Source organism: Capsella rubella, unplaced genomic scaffold, assembly GCF_000375325.1.
Source record: "Capsella rubella cultivar Monte Gargano unplaced genomic scaffold, Caprub1_0 scaffold_5, whole genome shotgun sequence".
Classification (NCBI taxonomy): Eukaryota; Viridiplantae; Streptophyta; class Magnoliopsida; order Brassicales; family Brassicaceae; genus Capsella; species Capsella rubella.
In genome coordinates this window covers 11,034,588-11,052,170 of record NW_006238919.1, presented here as the reverse complement: position 1 = coordinate 11,052,170, position 17,583 = coordinate 11,034,588, and the positions used below count along the sequence as shown (strand labels likewise).

General features: G+C 37.4%; 4 protein-coding genes across 15 annotated transcripts; 3 read left to right on the top strand and 1 right to left on the bottom strand.

Moving 5' to 3' along the window:
* Positions 1–3,125: 3,125 nt before the first annotated feature.
* On the top strand, positions 3,126–4,553 carry LOC17887382 (protein RDM16). The gene has a single exon (XM_006292856.1). The coding sequence runs from the start codon at positions 3,126–3,128 to the stop codon at positions 4,551–4,553; it is 1,428 nt and encodes a 475-aa protein (XP_006292918.1).
* A 213-nt stretch (positions 4,554–4,766) lies between these two features.
* Positions 4,767–9,247, top strand: LOC17886757 (probable sodium/metabolite cotransporter BASS4, chloroplastic). Its single transcript, XM_006292326.2, has 14 exons — positions 4,767–5,063; positions 5,210–5,303; positions 5,608–5,715; positions 5,856–5,923; positions 6,208–6,286; positions 6,656–6,714; positions 6,804–6,872; positions 7,097–7,210; positions 7,650–7,671; positions 7,904–7,971; positions 8,330–8,415; positions 8,510–8,630; positions 8,701–8,802; positions 8,880–9,247. Exons 1-14 carry the CDS (start codon positions 4,902–4,904, stop codon positions 8,955–8,957), a joined length of 1,230 nt encoding a protein of 409 aa, XP_006292388.1. The 5' UTR covers positions 4,767–4,901; the 3' UTR covers positions 8,958–9,247.
* Positions 9,248–9,445: 198 nt separating this feature from the next.
* Positions 9,446–13,041, top strand: LOC17885722 (eukaryotic translation initiation factor 3 subunit C). Its single transcript, XM_006290521.2, has 4 exons — positions 9,446–9,556; positions 9,754–9,809; positions 9,903–11,645; positions 11,906–13,041. Exons 2-4 carry the CDS (start codon positions 9,786–9,788, stop codon positions 12,818–12,820), a joined length of 2,682 nt encoding a protein of 893 aa, XP_006290583.1. The 5' UTR covers positions 9,446–9,556; positions 9,754–9,785; the 3' UTR covers positions 12,821–13,041.
* A 163-nt stretch (positions 13,042–13,204) lies between these two features.
* Positions 13,205–17,543, bottom strand: LOC17884828 (protein RETICULATA-RELATED 6, chloroplastic). 12 transcript variants are annotated; one of them, XM_023782178.1, is made up of 11 exons: positions 16,815–17,543; positions 16,614–16,743; positions 15,786–16,316; positions 15,493–15,600; positions 14,774–15,322; positions 14,527–14,640; positions 14,232–14,386; positions 13,959–14,086; positions 13,786–13,863; positions 13,654–13,712; positions 13,205–13,554 (listed from the first exon to the last, which is right to left on the bottom strand). In XM_023782178.1, the coding sequence occupies exons 1-7, from the start codon at positions 17,453–17,455 to the stop codon at positions 14,237–14,239; spliced, it is 2,223 nt and encodes a 740-aa protein (XP_023637946.1). In that variant the 5' UTR covers positions 17,456–17,543; the 3' UTR covers positions 13,205–13,554; positions 13,654–13,712; positions 13,786–13,863; positions 13,959–14,086; positions 14,232–14,236. The 12 variants fall into 12 exon arrangements, with proteins under 12 accessions (XP_023637946.1, XP_023637947.1, XP_023637942.1 ...); XM_023782179.1 differs by having other exon boundaries at positions 13,205–13,565; positions 13,654–13,687; XM_023782174.1 differs by having other exon boundaries at positions 13,205–13,565; positions 13,654–13,881.
* Positions 17,544–17,583: the final 40 nt, after the last annotated feature.

The following is a 17,583-nucleotide window of genomic DNA, read 5'->3' as shown; positions in this document are numbered from 1 at the left end:
ATTCCACGGCCTAAGTCTTACAAACATAAAAGAAAAATTAGAATAACTTACGATTTCCAACTCCTGGTGGAGTTAGGATATACAGATGATATAAATAATAATATAGTTACTTTCATGTGCGTTTCACAATTTCCCTAAACCGTCTCGTCATGAATAAGATTAAGGAGAGCATGAGCATCTAGGACGATCGTGAACCTCGACGACATGAGAGAGATAGGACTAATAAGCATCATGAGAGGTCTCACCAAGGAGGTAAGGACAAGGAACCGATGAGTAAGAGGAAAGATAAAGAGGAAAATAATGCACATGATTACTTGAACACATTTTTATAGAAGCTATTTGTTATTTTTGGATACATAATTTGTGCCTTTGTGGGATGAACACATTATTTAAAAATAATTATTGCTTAAACAATCTAATTAAATTCACTTAAGATACACAGTTAGATGTGGAATATATATATATAGAAAACTAGAAAGTTGTTTACGCAATGCAAGAGTTATGTATGAAGTAGTAATTTCATATATAGATTAAAAATTACATTAATTTATATCTAGTTTTATTTTTTTGTTAATGTATGTTTTGAAAACAATTTAAAATTTAGCGCACAAACAAATCATTTAAAAATAATGTATGATATTTGTTTTTATAACAAAATAATACAAAATTAGTGCACAAAAATCATATGCAATGGCAAAATTATTTCGAAACAAATCTTGTGTACATTATAAACATTAAAAGTAAATAAAAAATGTATTTGAAAAATATGGAACTGAATATGATCAAATAAAAATACAAAATTAGCACATACACAATATAGTAAGCAATTGTAAAATTAATGCAAATTTTTTTTTGTATATTGTAAACATTAAAAATAAATAAAACTCACCTTAATTATGAATATTGGTAACTCAAACTACTTTTTATCATTAGGTAAAAGTAATTTGAATTAAAAATCAAGTTAAATTTTACAAAAATATCAAATAAAAATATTTCACTTCAGACATATGACTTTTGTACTGTTTAGAAAAGCTTTTAAATTATAATTAAGTAAAAATTTTTAAAAAAGAAAGCATAAGCGAAATAAACAGAAGAAGCATAAATATAATTAAATTATTATTAATATAACCATATATATATATATATATATATATCAATTTTTAGATAATTACCAAATTTTTATTTATGTAATATATCAAAACGTTTATTTAGCATGTATATTTGATAAACCGTTTGTTATGAAACACTTGCCTTATTAGGAATAGGAACCTAAAGAGGAGATCAGGTAATCATAACTCATAGACCTTTGTCGGAGTGATTCTCGAAAAGTGTCTTGATTTTAAGGGGTCAATAATTATTGATTCTCGTATAATTAAATAAAGAGAAATTGATACCAATAACCTTTTTATGATACCCTCTTTTAAAAATACCCTCTTTTTTAACATTTTCATTTTTGACCTCTCTTATATTTTAATTGTCATTTTACCCATATTTGAAAGAATATTCTTTCCCAAAGGAAGGAATATTCCATCCAAAAATTTTCCCCCCAAAAATTTCCCGCCAAAATTTTCCCGCCAAAAAATTTTCCGAGAAAAAATTTCCCGCCAAAAAAATTTCCGATAAAATTTTCCCGCCAAAAAAATTTCCCGAGAAAATTTTCCCGCCATAAAAAATTCCGCAAAAAATTTCCCGCAAAAAAAAATATTTTTTCAAATTTTCCCGCCAAATTGTTTTAAAGGGTTTACAAGATTTTTTAAAGGGTCTTTTAAAGGGTTTACAAGGGTTTTTAAAGGGATTTACAAGAGCTTTTAAATGGTTTTTAAAAGATTTGAAATGGTTTTTAAAGGGTTTTAGAAGCCTACAAAGGTTTTTAAATGGTTTTTAAATGATTTACAATGGTTTTTAAAAGTTTTTATAAGTTTATAACAGTTTTAAAAGGATTTACAAGGATTTTAAAAATTTACAAGGATTTTTAAAAGTTTTTTAAAAGGATTTACAAGTGTTTTTAAAAAGATTTAAAAGTGTATTTAAAGGCACACAAAGATTTAAAAATAGTTTTAAAGGATTTATAAGAAGTTTTAAAGGGTTTTAGAAGTTTACAAAAGTTTTTGAAGGGTTTACAAAAGTTTTTAAAGGTATTACAAGTTCTTTAAAATGGTTTTTAAGGATTTACAAGGGTTTTTAAAGGGTTTTAGAAGTTTACAAAAGTTTTTATTAACTGATTTATCACGGTTATAAGGGGGTTAAAGGGATTTACAAGTGTTTATAAATGTTATAAAATGATTTACAATGGTTTTAAAAGATTTACTCAAATTTTGAAAGGTTTTGGATGACTTTTAAAAGATTTACAAGGGTTTTTAAAGGATTTTTTTAAGGATTTATAAATATTTACAAGGTTTTTTTAAGGAATTGCGGAAAAATTTTTGTCGGAAAATTTTTTTGGCGGGAAAATTTTTTTGTCGGAATTTTTTGGCGGGAAAATTTTTGCCGAAAATTTTTGGCGGGAAAATTTGGCGGGAAATTTTTCGGAAGGAATATTCTTTTTGTTGGAAAGAATATTCTTTTCTTCATCATGGGTAATAATAAAGGAGGGTAATTTAGTCATTTTGTATATTGAAGAGGGTATTTTTGAAAATGGACACATAGAGAGGGTACTTGTAGAAAATGGTATCATAAAAAGGTTTGTTGTGCAAATCTCCCTTAAATAAAATGTTTATGAGATTTTGATATATTCTCCTGCGTAAAAAACTCCAATTCCTGGTTGACCTAGGATAAACTATTGATGTGGTATATAAAGAATATGGACATAAAGCTCGAAGATAGCTTGAGTTGGAAACTATGCTAATCCTAACCGAATCATAATTATCAAAGAGATAAAAGATTGAATATATTTATGCGTTATCTAAACATAAGTGTTTTTTAACAGAATTGTGAATGATGTTTTCATATAAATAGAGATATCCAATAAGGTTTTGAGAAGTTCAAAGCGTTATTTTCTTAAGCTAGAGTCCTAAAACCTATATTATAATAATTAATAACTTTGTGTGTTGTTCCCGTTCGTTTCCTGATTCCCCTAAACCGTCTCGCACAGGATATCAAGTGTTTGTGGTACTGAGAGGAGGAGGATGACCAGGTTTGAAGATGTGGCCGCACAAGTCACTGAGAGTTCTGTTTCTATCGCGGTGGAAACTTGTAGTAGTATAACCTCCGAAGCTGTTAAGCGAGCTCAGGAGCAGGCAGCTCCTATGGGATTTGCTCCCACAGAGACAGCTGTTGCACATAAACCGACCAAGGCCCATGTTCATGTTCTACGTTTGGATGCTCTTGGAAGAGAGATAGATGAACACGGACACGTGGTTAGTGTGACTAAACCAAGCAGTATTATTACATTGAAAGTTAACATCAACAAACAAAAGAAAGATGCTTTTCGGATTCTTAAACCTCAACTGGAAGTAGATCCACAAGAGAACTTGCACCATTATGATCAAAGGATTGGTATTGAGAAAAACAAGATTTTGAGACCTAAACGTATGAGTTTCAAGGTGAAGCAAGGGCATCCGAAAAAGGCAAAGGATGATGATATGAATCCCGATTTGACAGAATCATCTGAAAGTGTCGCAAGAAAAGAGAAGCTCAAGGAGCAAATCCCAGATGTTGAGTGGTGGGATGCAGAAATCCTCACCAATGACACCATTACTGACTTATTGTCGGATCCAAATATCCTCATCAATGACACCATTAATGAAAGCCATCTCAAGATAAAAAAAATTATTGGTAACGTAGAGCATCAATTCCCCCTAGAGCCACTTGCAGAATCAGCGTCTCCACCACCCCAGCTGCTTAAACTGACAAAGAAGGAACAGAAGAAACTGAGACGCTTGAGGCGTGTGGCAAAAGAAAAGGAGAAACAAAAGATGATTAGACTAGGTTTGCTTGAACCACCAAAACCAAAGGTGAAATTGAGCAACCTAATGAAGGTTCTTGCGTCTGAAGCAACCCAAGACCCAACCAAGCTTGAGAAAGAGATCCGCACAGCAGCTGCCGAGCGTGAACAGGCGCACAGGGATAGGAACACTGCGAGGAAGCTAACTCCTGCAGAGAAACGTGAGAAGAAAAAAAGGAAGCTTTATGGTGATCCAACAACAGTTGAGACGATTGTGTCAGTGTACAAGATCAACAAGAAGTTGTCGCATCCCGAAACAAGATTCAAAGTGGAGATGAATGCAAGACAGAACATATTAACAGGGTGCAGTGTGATGACGGATGGATTTAGTGTTGTTGTGGTTGAAGGTAATAGCAAATCAATAAAGACATATAAGAAGCTGATGCTGAAGCGAATAAACTGGGAAAAGACAGAGAAGAAGGAAGAAGAAGAAGAAGAGGAGAATGGTGGAAACAAGTGTCGGTTGATTTGGCAAGGAAGTGTTGAGAAACCGAGTTTTCATAAGTTTAATGTACAAGAGTGCTCATTTGAATCTGCTGCAAAGAAAGTTTTCACGGATGCTGGTGTTCCACACTACTGGAGTCTCGCTCTCAATTACTCAGACGACTAGAGTTTTTTTTTGTTTTGTTTTTTTTTTGTCAATAGCAATCTTATTAGACTCAATAGAGCCAAGAATTGGGAATATTGTTTTTAATCATTATTTGATATGAAAGACAAACTCTGAAACTCATGATTGGTTGAAATTGAAAATAAATTATACAATTTGAATTATGAATAAATAAATAAACAAATAAGAGTAGCCACTAGCTAGTGGTAGTGGAAAGTGGTTCCTATAAGCCGGAGTTGTTTACAGTGTTGATCTGAGAGATTATTGAGAGCTGAGTAATGCATTGGATTTTTTTTTTTTAATTATTCATTCTTCTGTTCACCTTTGATTCTAATTCTGAAGACTACTCTCATGGCGATAGCTAGTATCCTGACTTCAACCCAAAACCCCTTTTTATGTCTCCGGGAACCAACGCCTCTTGGGACCCGCTCCGTCGTCTTCCGCCGCTATCGAGAGCCCTGTGGCAGACGATGGATTCCCAGATCCATTAGAGCTTGCCAACCGTCCGACAAGGTCTCTGTCGCTGTCCCTTCGATTTTATGTGCGCTATGGTTTTAGTGTCCTTGTTGCGATTCCAAGTTTATTTAGAGAATGAATCGAAGTGATGTAAATGATCGAACTTTGTTTGACTCGTTGGAGATGTTTGTTTTTGTTCACAGCTTGGTGGTGATGGAGGCATTTCACCTTCAGCTAAAAGATTACATTTTGGGAAGGAACTGCTGACTTTTGCTTCAGATAATTTCTTGCCTCTAGGTAATATTACACATTGCTCTTGCCATTTTTCTCAATTTGTAAAATCAATGGTTAGATCTTTCAAAGTCTGATATGCAGATTGACTGCATCAAAATTCAATTTTCAATGAAGATTACTTATCACTTTAATTTTCAACGAAGATTAGTTCAAGTGACCTCTGTGGACGTAGCCATAGCCGTAATGATAAATAGAATTGAAGCATAGATACGTCATTTCGAATTCATCTATGTACTCTTATGCCTCACTTTGTTACTTTTGACACTTCAGTTGGATGTTTGTGCTTTGTTGGTTTATTTGTTTGCAGCTCTTGTTAGTGGAGTGGGGCTGGGCTTTGCAAATCCAACTCTAGGCTGTCTTGCAGACAAATACTCTTTCACTAAGATCAGCACATGCGGAATATTTATTATATCAGGTGATTCTGTCATGCTAATAGCATAAGTGTACAATTGCTTTGTTGTTGTTCTTTATATGATAAAGGGTGATGGAAGTAATCACTTTGTTTCCGTCGAATAGCTTATCCATTGTGTACTCTTTCTATGTAATGTGGTACAGGATTGACTTTACGTACTGAAGCGATTGGTGCTGCTGTTAAAGGATGGCCTCTTGGAGTCTTCGGGCTAGTATGTTCTTCACTGGTTTTTACGTACTCTGAACGGTTCCCCTTCTCTTTAGTTTCGATCTCTATATTCTTTAAGTTCATGAAAGATTAATTTCTGCATTTACAAAACTACTAAGACAGTGAAATGAAAAGAAACCCTTTTGCCCCAATGTACTTTCCATTCAGTGTCAGTCATGTTTGATAACAACCTGTTGGGTAATGCCTTTCCTTTATAACTCCTGTTAGTTATACTGCATACTTAATCCCAAACTATTCTCTTTTTTTCTTTTTTTTTTTCTTTTTCAGATCTCTATTTTGTTGCTCACTCCATCCTTCTCACGGCTAATTATGCTGTTCCAACTTCAACCCCCGGAACTTGTTACAGGTTACTCTGTCTCTTTCTTGAATAGATCATGTTCTTTTCTTACCTTGTTACAGTTTATATTTTATTGACTACCATTAATTTACAGTGCATCTGTAATTTTAGTGACACTGTCACCGGTTCAATAATTAATATACTTACAAACTTATTTATAATATGGTTTGCAAACATAGGTGATCAAGTGGCTCACTGCTTAATCTCATTGCCTTTTTGATCTTATATTCAACAGTTTCACCTTCATGTTTTCTTTTATTCTTGCTAAATCTCATTGCGTTTATCCCATTTAGATTTAAGAGTGACGGGCAGGAAATGCATATTAATTGCATAATACAAACGAAACTTGACTAGTTTTTGTCCTCATGCTATCTACAGGGCTGGCTATATTTTGCTGTATGCCAACCACCTTATCAAGTGGTGTTGCCCTTACTCACGTACTCCATTTGATATATGTCTTAACAATATTTTGTGCATAACTGTTTTTCTTGCATTCTCCACTGACTTATCAAAATTGCCAATTTAGCTTGCTGGTGGCAATGCTGCTCTTGCGCTTGCGGTGACTGTGGCATCAAACTTATTAGGAATTTTAAGTGTAAGTCACCCTCTTGCATATTATTAGTGTTCCCCATTCGAAACTATAAGATGATCATGCAGAATCAATTATATTTCTAGTCAGATTGTTTCCTGGTCTATATCAGATCGTTTCAAAATAGCATATGATCTTGAATTACGATTAGGATTAAAAGTCTTCTGTAAAAAATGGAATGAGCATTGTATCTTCTGTCACTGAAGTTAACATGGTTGACCTCTTATCAGATTCCATTTTGGGTATCGAGATACATAGCTGGGGGAGTAGGTGTTTCTTTTCCAACTGAGCAATTGTTCAGAAGTCTTGTAGTTACTCTGTTAATTCCTTTAATCATTGGCAAGGTGAGACAATCTTTCTGCTTGACCTACTTCTTGCAATGATGAATCCATGTAATATTTGGCTATATGGTTCAATTGTGAAAGCGTTATGTTCACTGGCTATTGTTGGAATGACCTATAGGAATGCTTTATTAGAAAAAACCTACAGGAATGCGTCACTCATATGGAAAAGAAGAAATCTTTGGTTGTTTATTTACATAGTTTCTAATGTGCTTTCAGGTCTGTTTTATGTGAGGTCTAATACTCTTTATTCTTTTCTACTTAGTTTTAATCTTCTCGATAAAGTAGATGAATAATGCTTCATTAAGAACATCTCTGATGTGATGGCTACATTCAATTTTGGTTCTAGAGCATTACACAAACAGTCATTGCAGCATGAAGTTCTATCACTTAACATATTGCAGACTCGGGCTTTGACATATTTGGATTTTATCTGTTATAGGTTATTCGGGAATCATTCAAAGGTAAGTATCGTTTATTGTGTTTTCTCTTTCTGGTGAAAGTAATTGCATACAATAATATTATGGTTATCATCTCTTATCTTTTCAAGTGTGATACCCTGCATGGTATAACATAAACCATCTAAATAGTTTTAGCAGACGCCTTATAGTTGCAGCATGAAGTTCTATCCTCTGTCTACTAATTGCTGCCAATTTTCTGACTATATAGAATCTCTTGTGGCAATGTTTGATACAGGGTTTGCAAACTTTGTTGACAATAACCGTAATCTATTTTCAAAGATCAACGCAATCTGCCTCAGTATGGTAAGACATGAAATGTCAGTCTTCCATAGTTTCTAAACTATTTAAAAAAAATTCTGAAGTCGTACAGGGTAGGCTTGGAGTTTTACTTTGTTGCAGGAATCTTAATGTTGTTTTTTATGTCTATAGTTAAGATTTTATGTCTATAGTTAAGATTTTATTCTGAAAGAGTACAATTTTCCACGAGTTTTTGGACTATTCAAAAGCTTATCAATCAAATAGCAGAAACCGGATTTTGTTCATGTTTATGACTTCTAAAGTAGAACCAATTTAGCTCCTCAAATGGCTTCACTTTGTTAATGCGTTTATCTGGTTTTATGGGGAACTTAGTATTATGTTTATCTCATGATAACATTTTAAGGTACCATGGATCCAAGTTAGCAGGTCAAGATCACTGCTGTTATCCGTTAAGCCTAAGGTTTTTCTTGCTGCCGTTGGCATTGGAATGTATGCATTTCTCTTCTTTTACATATGGAAAGTATACCAAGTGAAGAAGCACATGGAAACATGTATTGAAAGATGATTCTTACGTTTCCCACAGATTGCTGCATCTTTCTCTATTAGCATTCAATGCTGTTTCGATCGGCATCCTCTCAGGTGTTTCAGGTGGTAGCAAGAACTCAAAGGAAAATGGCACTGCAGTCTTGCTCGTTTCAAGTCAGGTAAATAACAAAGTTTGCCTTTAGCGCCGATTTGATCTCTTAATTTGGGAGGTCTTTTCTCGTGGCATAGAAAACACTACCGGTAATGGTGGCGGTAGTGGAGCAATTGGGAGGTGCATTTGGTGAGACAGGGCTCTTGGTTCTTCCTTGTGTAGCTGCACACCTGAACCAGGTTAGAAGTTGTATTATAATATAATATTCGTTTGCATACTTTTTATTACTATTGACATATAATTCTGGACTGTGTAGATCATGATTGATTCAATTCTTGTCAACTTATGGCTCCGGAAGGGTAAAGATACTTCGACTGATGTAAAGACAGCCTGAGAGATAAAAATCAATGAAACTGATGTTGTGGAGAAGGTTACATCCTAAAACACATTCAAAATGTTACTTAGCATCAAGTCTGGAAATTGTGGAAACCTTCGAAGCACCGAAGCTTAGTTAATGATCGATCACTCTCTGAATTTGGTCGAGTGATTCGGTTTCGGTCTGCGTTTTATTGGTTCAGCCAAAATGTTTGCTGATTCCATTTGTATGATTTCTGTAAGAACGATATAGAAAAAAATCTTGTAATAAATGAATAATCGAAAACGTTAAATATTTTATGATCACCACCTGCAACTGCAAACAAGTTATGATGATCAAAAAGGATAGAACCGGTTATTTTCTCAATTAATTCAACCATCACTACGCCAATTAGTCCTGGTTCGACCAATTCGGTTTGTATAATTTAATAGAATCAGTCACTTCGGTAGAGTAAAATCGAATCCGGTTCAAAAATGAGTAAATGACGAAAACCCTAATTCTATATATTTTATCTCGATCTGCAACAAAAAGCCTTTGACGGCTACGCCACATTTTCTTTTAGATTCATCATCTTCTTCAAGCAGCTGCCTTCGCAAATCTCCATCGTCTCAATCAAGGTAATTTCTTCATTCCTCAACCCGCTCAACAAATTTTTCGGTTCGAGTTTGGTTTATTGTGATACGATTGATTCGTTTCAAATCTAGGTTGAGACATATTTGTATCCTAATATTATAGGTTATTAGAATGGATTTGATGCACTTGTGTATATATCATCTGCTTCGCTATTCAAATTGCTTACTATTTGGTGTATCAGGTTCTTGTTGCTTCCCTTTCCAGCTAAAGAAGATGACGTCTCGTTTTTTCGCTCAGGTTTCCTTGATCAGACCTTTTGTTTTATATACGTCTCTTGTAAACTTTCGTTACTTGCTTCAGTTTCTTAATGATCTCTTGTTATGTTCCTAGGGTGGAAGTGAAAGTGAAGATGAGAGTGAAATTGACGAAGAGGTTCCCGAGGTTCAGAATAACGACATCAATAACCGTTACCTTCAAAGTGGTAGTGAGGATGAAGAAGATCTTGATACCAAACGTGTGGTTAAGCCTGCTAAAGATAAACGATTTGAGGAGATGACCTCCACCGTTGAGCAGATGAAGAATGCTGTGAAGATCAATGATTGGGTCAGCCTCCAAGAAAACTTCGATAAGGTCAACAAACAGCTTGAGAAGGTTATGAGGATTACTGAGGCTGTGAAGCCTCCGACCCTGTATATCAAGATGCTTGTGATGTTGGAGGATTTCTTGAATGAAGCTCTGGCTAATAAGGAAGCAAAGAAGAAGATGAGCACCAGTAATTCCAAGGCTTTGAACTCAATGAAACAGAAATTGAAGAAAAACAACAAGCAGTATGAAGACGATATCAACAAATATCGCGAGTCTCCAGAAGTCGAGGATGAGAAAGAGCCTGAAGAGGACGATGAAGAAGATGAGGAAGATGAAGATGATTCTGAGGACAATGGTAACGTTGACCCTGAGTCTGAAGAGGAGATAGATGAACCTGCTGATAATCTTTCTTGGGAGAAGATGCTGAGCAAAAAAGATAAGCTTATGGAGAAGCTGATTAACAAAGATCCTAAAGAGATTACTTGGGACTGGGTCAACAAGAAGTTTAAGGAAATTGTGGCTGCTCGTGGGAAAAAGGGCACTGCTCGATTTGAGCTAGTTGATCAGCTTACGCACTTGACAAAGATTGCCAAGACTCCTGCGCAGAAGCTTGAAATCTTGTTTAGCGTTATTTCAGCACAGTTTGATGTGAATCCAGGTCTCAGCGGGCACATGCCTATCAATGTCTGGAAGAAATGTGTGCTTAACATGCTCACCATACTGGATATTCTTGTCAAATACAATAACATTGTTGTGGATGACACAATTGAACCTGATGAGAATGAAACTTCAAAGCCTGCTGATTATGATGGAAAAATTCGGGTCTGGGGAAATTTGGTTGCATTCTTGGAGCGGATTGACACTGAGTTTTTCAAGAGTTTGCAATGCATTGATCCCCACACACGTGAGTATGTTGAGAGACTGCGGGATGAGCCGATGTTCTTGGCCCTTGCTCAGAACATCCAGGACTATTTCGAGCGGATGGGTGATTTTAAAGCTGCTGCAAAGGTAGCCTTAAGAAGAGTTGAGTCAATATATTACAAGCCTCAGGAAGTTTATGATGCTATGAGGAAATTGGCAGAAATGGTGGAAGAAGAAGAAGAAACTGAGGAGGCCAAAGAGGAAAGTGGACCTCCTACTTCATTCATCGTTGTTCCCGAGGTTGTTCCTCGTAAGCCTACCTTCCCAGAGAGCAGCCGTGCTATGATGGACATTCTTGTGTCCCTTATCTACAGAAATGGAGATGAGCGGACCAAAGCGCGTGCAATGCTATGTGATATTAATCACCATGCGTTAATGGACAACTTTGTGACTGCTAGAGACCTCTTGTTGATGAGTCATCTGCAAGACAACGTCCAGCACATGGACATCTCAACACAGATTCTTTTTAATAGAACCATGGCGCAGCTTGGTCTTTGCGCCTTCCGGGTTGGAATGATCACTGAGTCCCATAGCTGCCTTTCCGAGCTGTACTCTGGTCAAAGAGTGAGGGAGTTGCTTGCCCAAGGTGTCTCGCAAAGCCGATACCATGAAAAGACCCCAGAGCAGGTAATCATTTTTTTTCTTCTTCTGATTTAAGATCTTCTAATACATATAGATGGTGAAATAAATCCTTTTGATCATAGAATTCTGACTCAAACCTTATTTCTGATCATATAATTTTAATTACAAGGACTGATGCATTTTGGGGTTCTTCGTTTTGTTACCTTTTCGCACTGTCCATTTTCTCCATTTCAGCATAAATATTTATGGTCATGTTGATTTGTTCAGTATATATATGTGATATGAACTTTTCTTGGTTTTACCAGGAAAGGATGGAAAGGAGAAGACAAATGCCGTACCACATGCACTTAAACCTTGAGCTCCTGGAGGCAGTTCATCTCATCTGTGCCATGCTACTTGAAGTCCCAAACATGGCTGCAAACTCCCATGATGCCAAACGCAGAGTGATTAGCAAGAATTTCCGTCGCCTGCTTGAGATCAGTGAAAGGCAAGCATTCACAGCACCGCCTGAGAATGTCCGTGACCACGTCATGGCAGCCACCAGAGCCCTGACCAAAGGGGATTTCCAAAAGGCGTTTGAAGTTTTGAACTCTCTTGATGTCTGGAGGCTGCTCAAGAACCGTGATAGTATCCTCGATATGGTGAAAGATAGGATCAAAGAAGAGGCTCTAAGGACTTACCTATTCACATACTCTAGCTCCTACGAGTCCTTAAGTCTTGATCAGCTGGCCAAGATGTTTGACGTCCCTGAGCCACAGGTCCACAGCATTGTGAGCAAGATGATGATTAATGAGGAGCTTCATGCAAGCTGGGACCAGCCAACTCAATGCATAGTCTTTCATGAAGTGCAACACAGCAGATTACAGTCATTGGCTTTCCAGTTAACTGAGAAACTCTCAATTTTGGCAGAAAGCAATGAAAGGGCAATGGAATCTAGAACCGGTGGAGGTGGTCTGGATCTGAGTTCAAGGAGAAGGGACAACAATCAGGACTATGCTGGAGCAGCATCAGGTGGTGGTGGATATTGGCAAGACAAGACAAATTATGGACAAGGAAGGCAAGGTAGCAGATCTGGTTATGGTGGAGGAAGACAAAATGGTCAGTGGTCAGGGCAGAACCGAGGAGGAGGGTATGCAGGAAGAGTTGGTTCAGGAAACAGAGGTATGCAAATGGATGGCTCAAGCCGTATGGTGAGTCTCAACCGTGGTGTTCGTGCTTAAAGAGGATGAGGAGAAATTTGCAGTCAGTGTTGACCTTAAGGCTCTAGTTAAGACCTTTTGTTATGTTTTTTATTCCTTGGTTATCAAACTTTTCTTTCTAAGAGATGTTCATCACAGGATCTCCCATTGGGATTGCTTCTTTCTTTTGATATTGCCAGTTGGAAAAAAATAACGTTTAAGAATGCTTTATTGGAAAAAGTAGAAAGTCTTTGGTTGTTTCTCTCATTGTTTTTTATGCTTGCAGCCGCAGGTTTAGTTTTTGGGGTTTGTACTCTAATCTTTGTTTGCATAGTTTTTTCTTCTCGATAAAGTATTTGATTAAGAACATCTCTAATGAGATTGTCTACTTTCGTGGGGTTTATAGTGGGTTGAAGAGCTAACAACAATGAAAATTATCAAGTAAATTCTATTATGAACTCATGCCCTATGGCACTCATGTCCTATGGCACACATGTCCTATGGCACTCATGTCCTATGGCAAAAACAGATACAACAAGAAAAGAAAAACCTATGCAAGCAGGTCGGTTGCATTTACCAAACCCGGGTAATGATGCTGTGAGTGTGAGTGAAAGGCTCTTTTGCTGGAATTCAAAGGAGAAAAATTAGTGTGATACGATCACAGCTGTGCTTCTTGATGTTCAGGTTTTATCAGAGGAACTGAACTGTGGCCTGTAGGTGATAATGTCTGTTCTTGATTGTAAATGTAGGAAAACTGTCTTTAGCACCTTCCACACCTGTATAGTTCCTTGAACATGACATGCAACATAGTAAAACCAAATCAATAAAAAATCACATATATTATTGGAATAGATAGTAAGTTTTGCAAAATGTACCTGGCATAGTGAACATGCAGAAACTTATATACCGCTGGTTTTGAGTCCACCATCCATTGCTGTATTAGTACAGTGTATTTTTTGAGCACACAAAAATTTGTAGATATAACCACCCTCAAATCTGGAAATTACTTATCAGGATTGATGTCGAGTCACACGAAGACCTTCAAAAAATTTCTCCAGTTGGTACCTACACTCAACATATCTGCACTGCATGGACAAAGATTCCTGATTTTTACTGTGTATCAGTAACTAACGTAAGCTTCATTGACAAAGCCTTTAATTCCAGAAAGAAAACAGTATACATGATGCTACGTGTCTAAACAAAATGCAGCTGACTCATACACAACAGGTTTGCTGAATTCTTGTTCCGGACTCCACAATGTATTTCTGGACCACAACTTATTGCCAACAGAGATACCATCTCCAACTCCTGTACAAAAATATTTGTCAACTAAGAGTGTTACAGTTTTTCACCATCCTATAAAAATGACTGATTAAAAGTTATTATCCTCATTTATATCATCTAAGGCTTTTGGCAAAAAATTATGCATTGATAACTAGTGGGGAAGCCTTACCAGCATCATTGATTATTGAGCTTGTCAACACTTTCCTCTTCAGCAGTAGTATCGCATTCCACCGTAGATTCTTCCAAAGCCTCTGGAACTTTGGTAGGGGGTGGAATGCTTTTCTGAGTTTGCAGACCAGTAGACCGTGCAAGATCAATCCATTGCTGCCACATTTTTATCAAAAGTTGGGATCAAGTCAATAGGACTTCCAAAATAAGTGGTTCAGGACACTATGCTTAAAGGAGAAAAGGAAATAAAAAAAAAGAGGAAAAAGAAATAAAATATACAGGCATGTAAGACTGACCTGTGTTCCGAAATATGAATTAAGTGTCCTGACAACAAATGAAATCGTATTTACAAGTAGAGGTTGAGAAGAAAGCTCATCAGATAGACGATGCTCTATTAATCCAGCAATTATCTGCATATAAAGACACTTTCATGTTAGAGGAATAAATCAAATGATAATGTCTTTCCATCAACGCTCTCCCTTAGCCAAGACAACAAAGTAACATAAATACACCATCACTGTCGAGCAGAATGGGTCATCATACCTGGTAACGAATATTTGCAGATACTCCCAGAAAACCTCCATAAACCATTGCCGTTTTCAGAAGAGGAGACCTCTTTGGCTTCTGAGCAACAACCAACTCGGGTTTAATGAACTTCCGTACCACATTCAATGCATTTGACCCTCCCACAGCCGCAAAACTGGAAACAACTCCAACACCAGCAAGCTTCAAGCCACCAACAACAACTGAGGCAATTCTAAGATTCAGAGTCCACTCTCTTCCAGCAAGACTCTTTTGAAATGCATTATCAGGTATGGATCCTAGGAGGCCTTTCAGGGATTCTATGCTGTCTGGTCCGGTGGTCTCGTCAGCATATGATAGAAAAGACAAAGTTGGCGCAGGAAGCCAAACTGTGAAAAAATCAACGACTGATCCTCTCACTGTATCAGTTATAACATAGTCGAGTTCTTCAAAGAAATTCTCTTTCCGCTTCTCATATTGTGCTATAAGTGTGGTTGTTATTGATATAGCCTCTTCAATAGCTAACCTATTCAGGAATTTTGGATCAGCCAACAACCTTTCTCGGAAACCCTGTATCACAAATTCACAGTAAATCGTCGTTATTGAATTTCCACTAAACTATTCAAGAACCTTGATAAATATAGGACAAGTAATGTATGAACTAGACTGGTATGCAAGCTCTGCTATATCAATATAGAGCACAAAGCATAAATATTCCATGCAAACCAGAATGTATATACCTGGAACCGCTGAGTAAGCTCAGAAATAAGAGGATACTGCTCTAAATCAAATAGATTCTGCAGAACCTCAGGTGACACCAGACCAAGGTCTAATCCATTTTGAATATCCTGGAAAGCATGGAATAGATTGCATCATTCTGAACTTGTCATATACAAGCTTAATCCAAAGTCATGCTCAACAAAGAAAAAATTGGGGAAAAGAATTGAACTGCTTATCAAATCAATTGATAAGAGATTTTAAGATACAAGAGCACAGGTCGTCAATATAATGAAAGCAACCATATGATTCTTACCGGTGGAAGGGCATCTCGCCTCCTGCCAGCAGCATTCATTACTCTAGCAATTTCGGCTCGGTCAAAACAGTTTCTACTGCAGGGCCTTGCAGCAGAATACCATAAGAAATCAGCAACTGGAGTTTCGCCCTCTCTTCGCAAGTACTGTCTTTCAGGATCAAGTAATACAACGACTTGGTTTTTCTTTGGAAACTTCCTTGAGATCCTTGCTGGCAAACCTGTTCCTCTTGAACCATACTCAACATGACTTGCCCCTGTCACCACTACCAGTAGACCAGTACCCCCTCCATCTGCTACTGCTTGTAAAATAACTTGTGACATTGTATGGTCTTCGACAACCCTTGCTTGTGCCGACAAATAAGAGCTTGGTCCAAACGGAACAATCTGTGTCGGGAGGCTCATATCGAATGTAGATCTCCGTGAGAATGAAGAAAATCCTGAGACAAACCCAGAACCAGCAGGGGGAGTGTATAATTTACGCTCAGCCTTTGAAAGTCCACGGATACCCTCTGCTTGGACAGTTCTTAAAACCTACATCAGATTAAGCAGAGTTTTTTCATCTCTTATAAGAGTAACAAACAAAAGCAAAATTTCTGAGAAGCTCATTCTCTTTAGTCTTTAAAAGCTTTAACATGTCCATACTCAGTTACACAGTGAAGACTATAATTATTATTCCCACAAACATCAATCAGTGAGAGTCCAACAGTTATTCAAAAAAATATCATAAAAGCACTCTAGATCCGAATTAAAACAATAAAATCAAACCAAACCAAACAATAAAGATGAGCCAAAGATTCCAAACAGTTAAACTAGATCCAAAAACTCTACCTTGAGAGGAGTGCCGCAAGCAATTAGTCTAACAGAGTTATCGCGACAGTAACTTAAAAGAGACTCGTATTCTTGCCAGCGTTGAGGAGGCCAATCTGTCACATAAGACTTCAATGTCTCTCCGTCGATCCTGCCACCAAAAACGAAAATTACTCAGGATCACGAAAATCTCGAGCTCGAAGTAAGAATGTGTAGCCAAACCTCTTATCCATGTACTGATTAAGCTGGTCCTGCAAATCGAGAGGGAATGCTTCTAGTGCAACAGAGATTTGACGCTCGCTATCATTCTCAACACATCGCTTCCTCAAGTTTCTAACGATTTCGAGTTCAAGCTCCTTGTCGTCTTTGGTAGGCACCTGCTCCGCCTCGCCGAGGTACACAACTCTCGCGTTCATCAGCTTCTCCCACACTTTCTTCTTATCTTTTCCCATAGCCATCGGCTCACCAATGGCCGTAGCGTCATAGATTCTCGAGGTTATAGTCTCTTCCGCAGGCGGCGGAGATGGAGCGGTGGCGGTCGCAGGAGGAGCTGCTGATTCCGCAGGCGAATTCACTGTAGCGGACGAGCTCTCCTCGGAGGCTAAAGAGACAGACGGCTTGAGAATCAAGGAAGCAGCTGAAGCGAGGAGCGGCGAGAGAAGAATAGCGCGGCGAGAGAAAGCGGCTTGTGTTGGAAGATCGGAATCAGAAAGAGCAGCGACGGATAAAGAATTGTTCTTCTTATTACTGAGGTTGATCGGAAAATGAAGGCCATGGAGACGGCGACGGCGAGGACGGTGGGAGGAGCAAGGGCAGTGAAATAATGGTTGAGAAACGAAGAGATCATTTGTGGTGAGTTTCATTTCTCCGAGAAGAGCAGAGAGCTCCGTTTGTACACGTCAGCTTTATCACACATACATCGAGCGAGCCGATACAAATACAATAATAAGAGAGAGCAACTTTAAATTTATGTTCTTCACGGTTAATATAA

Bases quoted from the DNA above. Each gene is read 5' to 3' on its own strand.
- LOC17887382 (XM_006292856.1), top strand. From the start codon at position 3,126: ATGACCAGGTTTGAAGATGTGGCCGCACAAGTCACTGAGAGTTCTGTT.
- LOC17885722 (XM_006290521.2), top strand. From the start codon at position 9,786: ATGACGTCTCGTTTTTTCGCTCAG. The intron at 9,810-9,902 runs GTTTCCTTGATC...TTATGTTCCTAG, and splicing joins CGTCTCGTTTTTTCGCTCAG to GGTGGAAGTGAAAGTGAAGA. The intron at 11,646-11,905 runs GTAATCATTTTT...TGGTTTTACCAG, and splicing joins ATGAAAAGACCCCAGAGCAG to GAAAGGATGGAAAGGAGAAG.
- LOC17886757 (XM_006292326.2), top strand. From the start codon at position 4,902: ATGGCGATAGCTAGTATCCTGACTTCAACCCAAAACCCCTTTTTATGT. The intron at 6,873-7,096 runs GTAAGTCACCCT...ACCTCTTATCAG, and splicing joins ACTTATTAGGAATTTTAAGT to ATTCCATTTTGGGTATCGAG. The intron at 7,972-8,329 runs GTAAGACATGAA...TAACATTTTAAG, and splicing joins ACGCAATCTGCCTCAGTATG to GTACCATGGATCCAAGTTAG.
- LOC17884828 (XM_023782174.1), bottom strand. From the start codon at position 17,455: ATGAAACTCACCACAAATGATCTCTTCGTTTCTCAACCATTATTTCAC. The intron at 15,323-15,492 runs GTATATACATTC...TTTGTGATACAG, and splicing joins AGCTTACTCAGCGGTTCCAG to GGTTTCCGAGAAAGGTTGTT. The intron at 14,387-14,526 runs GTCAGTCTTACA...AAAATGTGGCAG, and splicing joins ATTCATATTTCGGAACACAG to CAATGGATTGATCTTGCACG.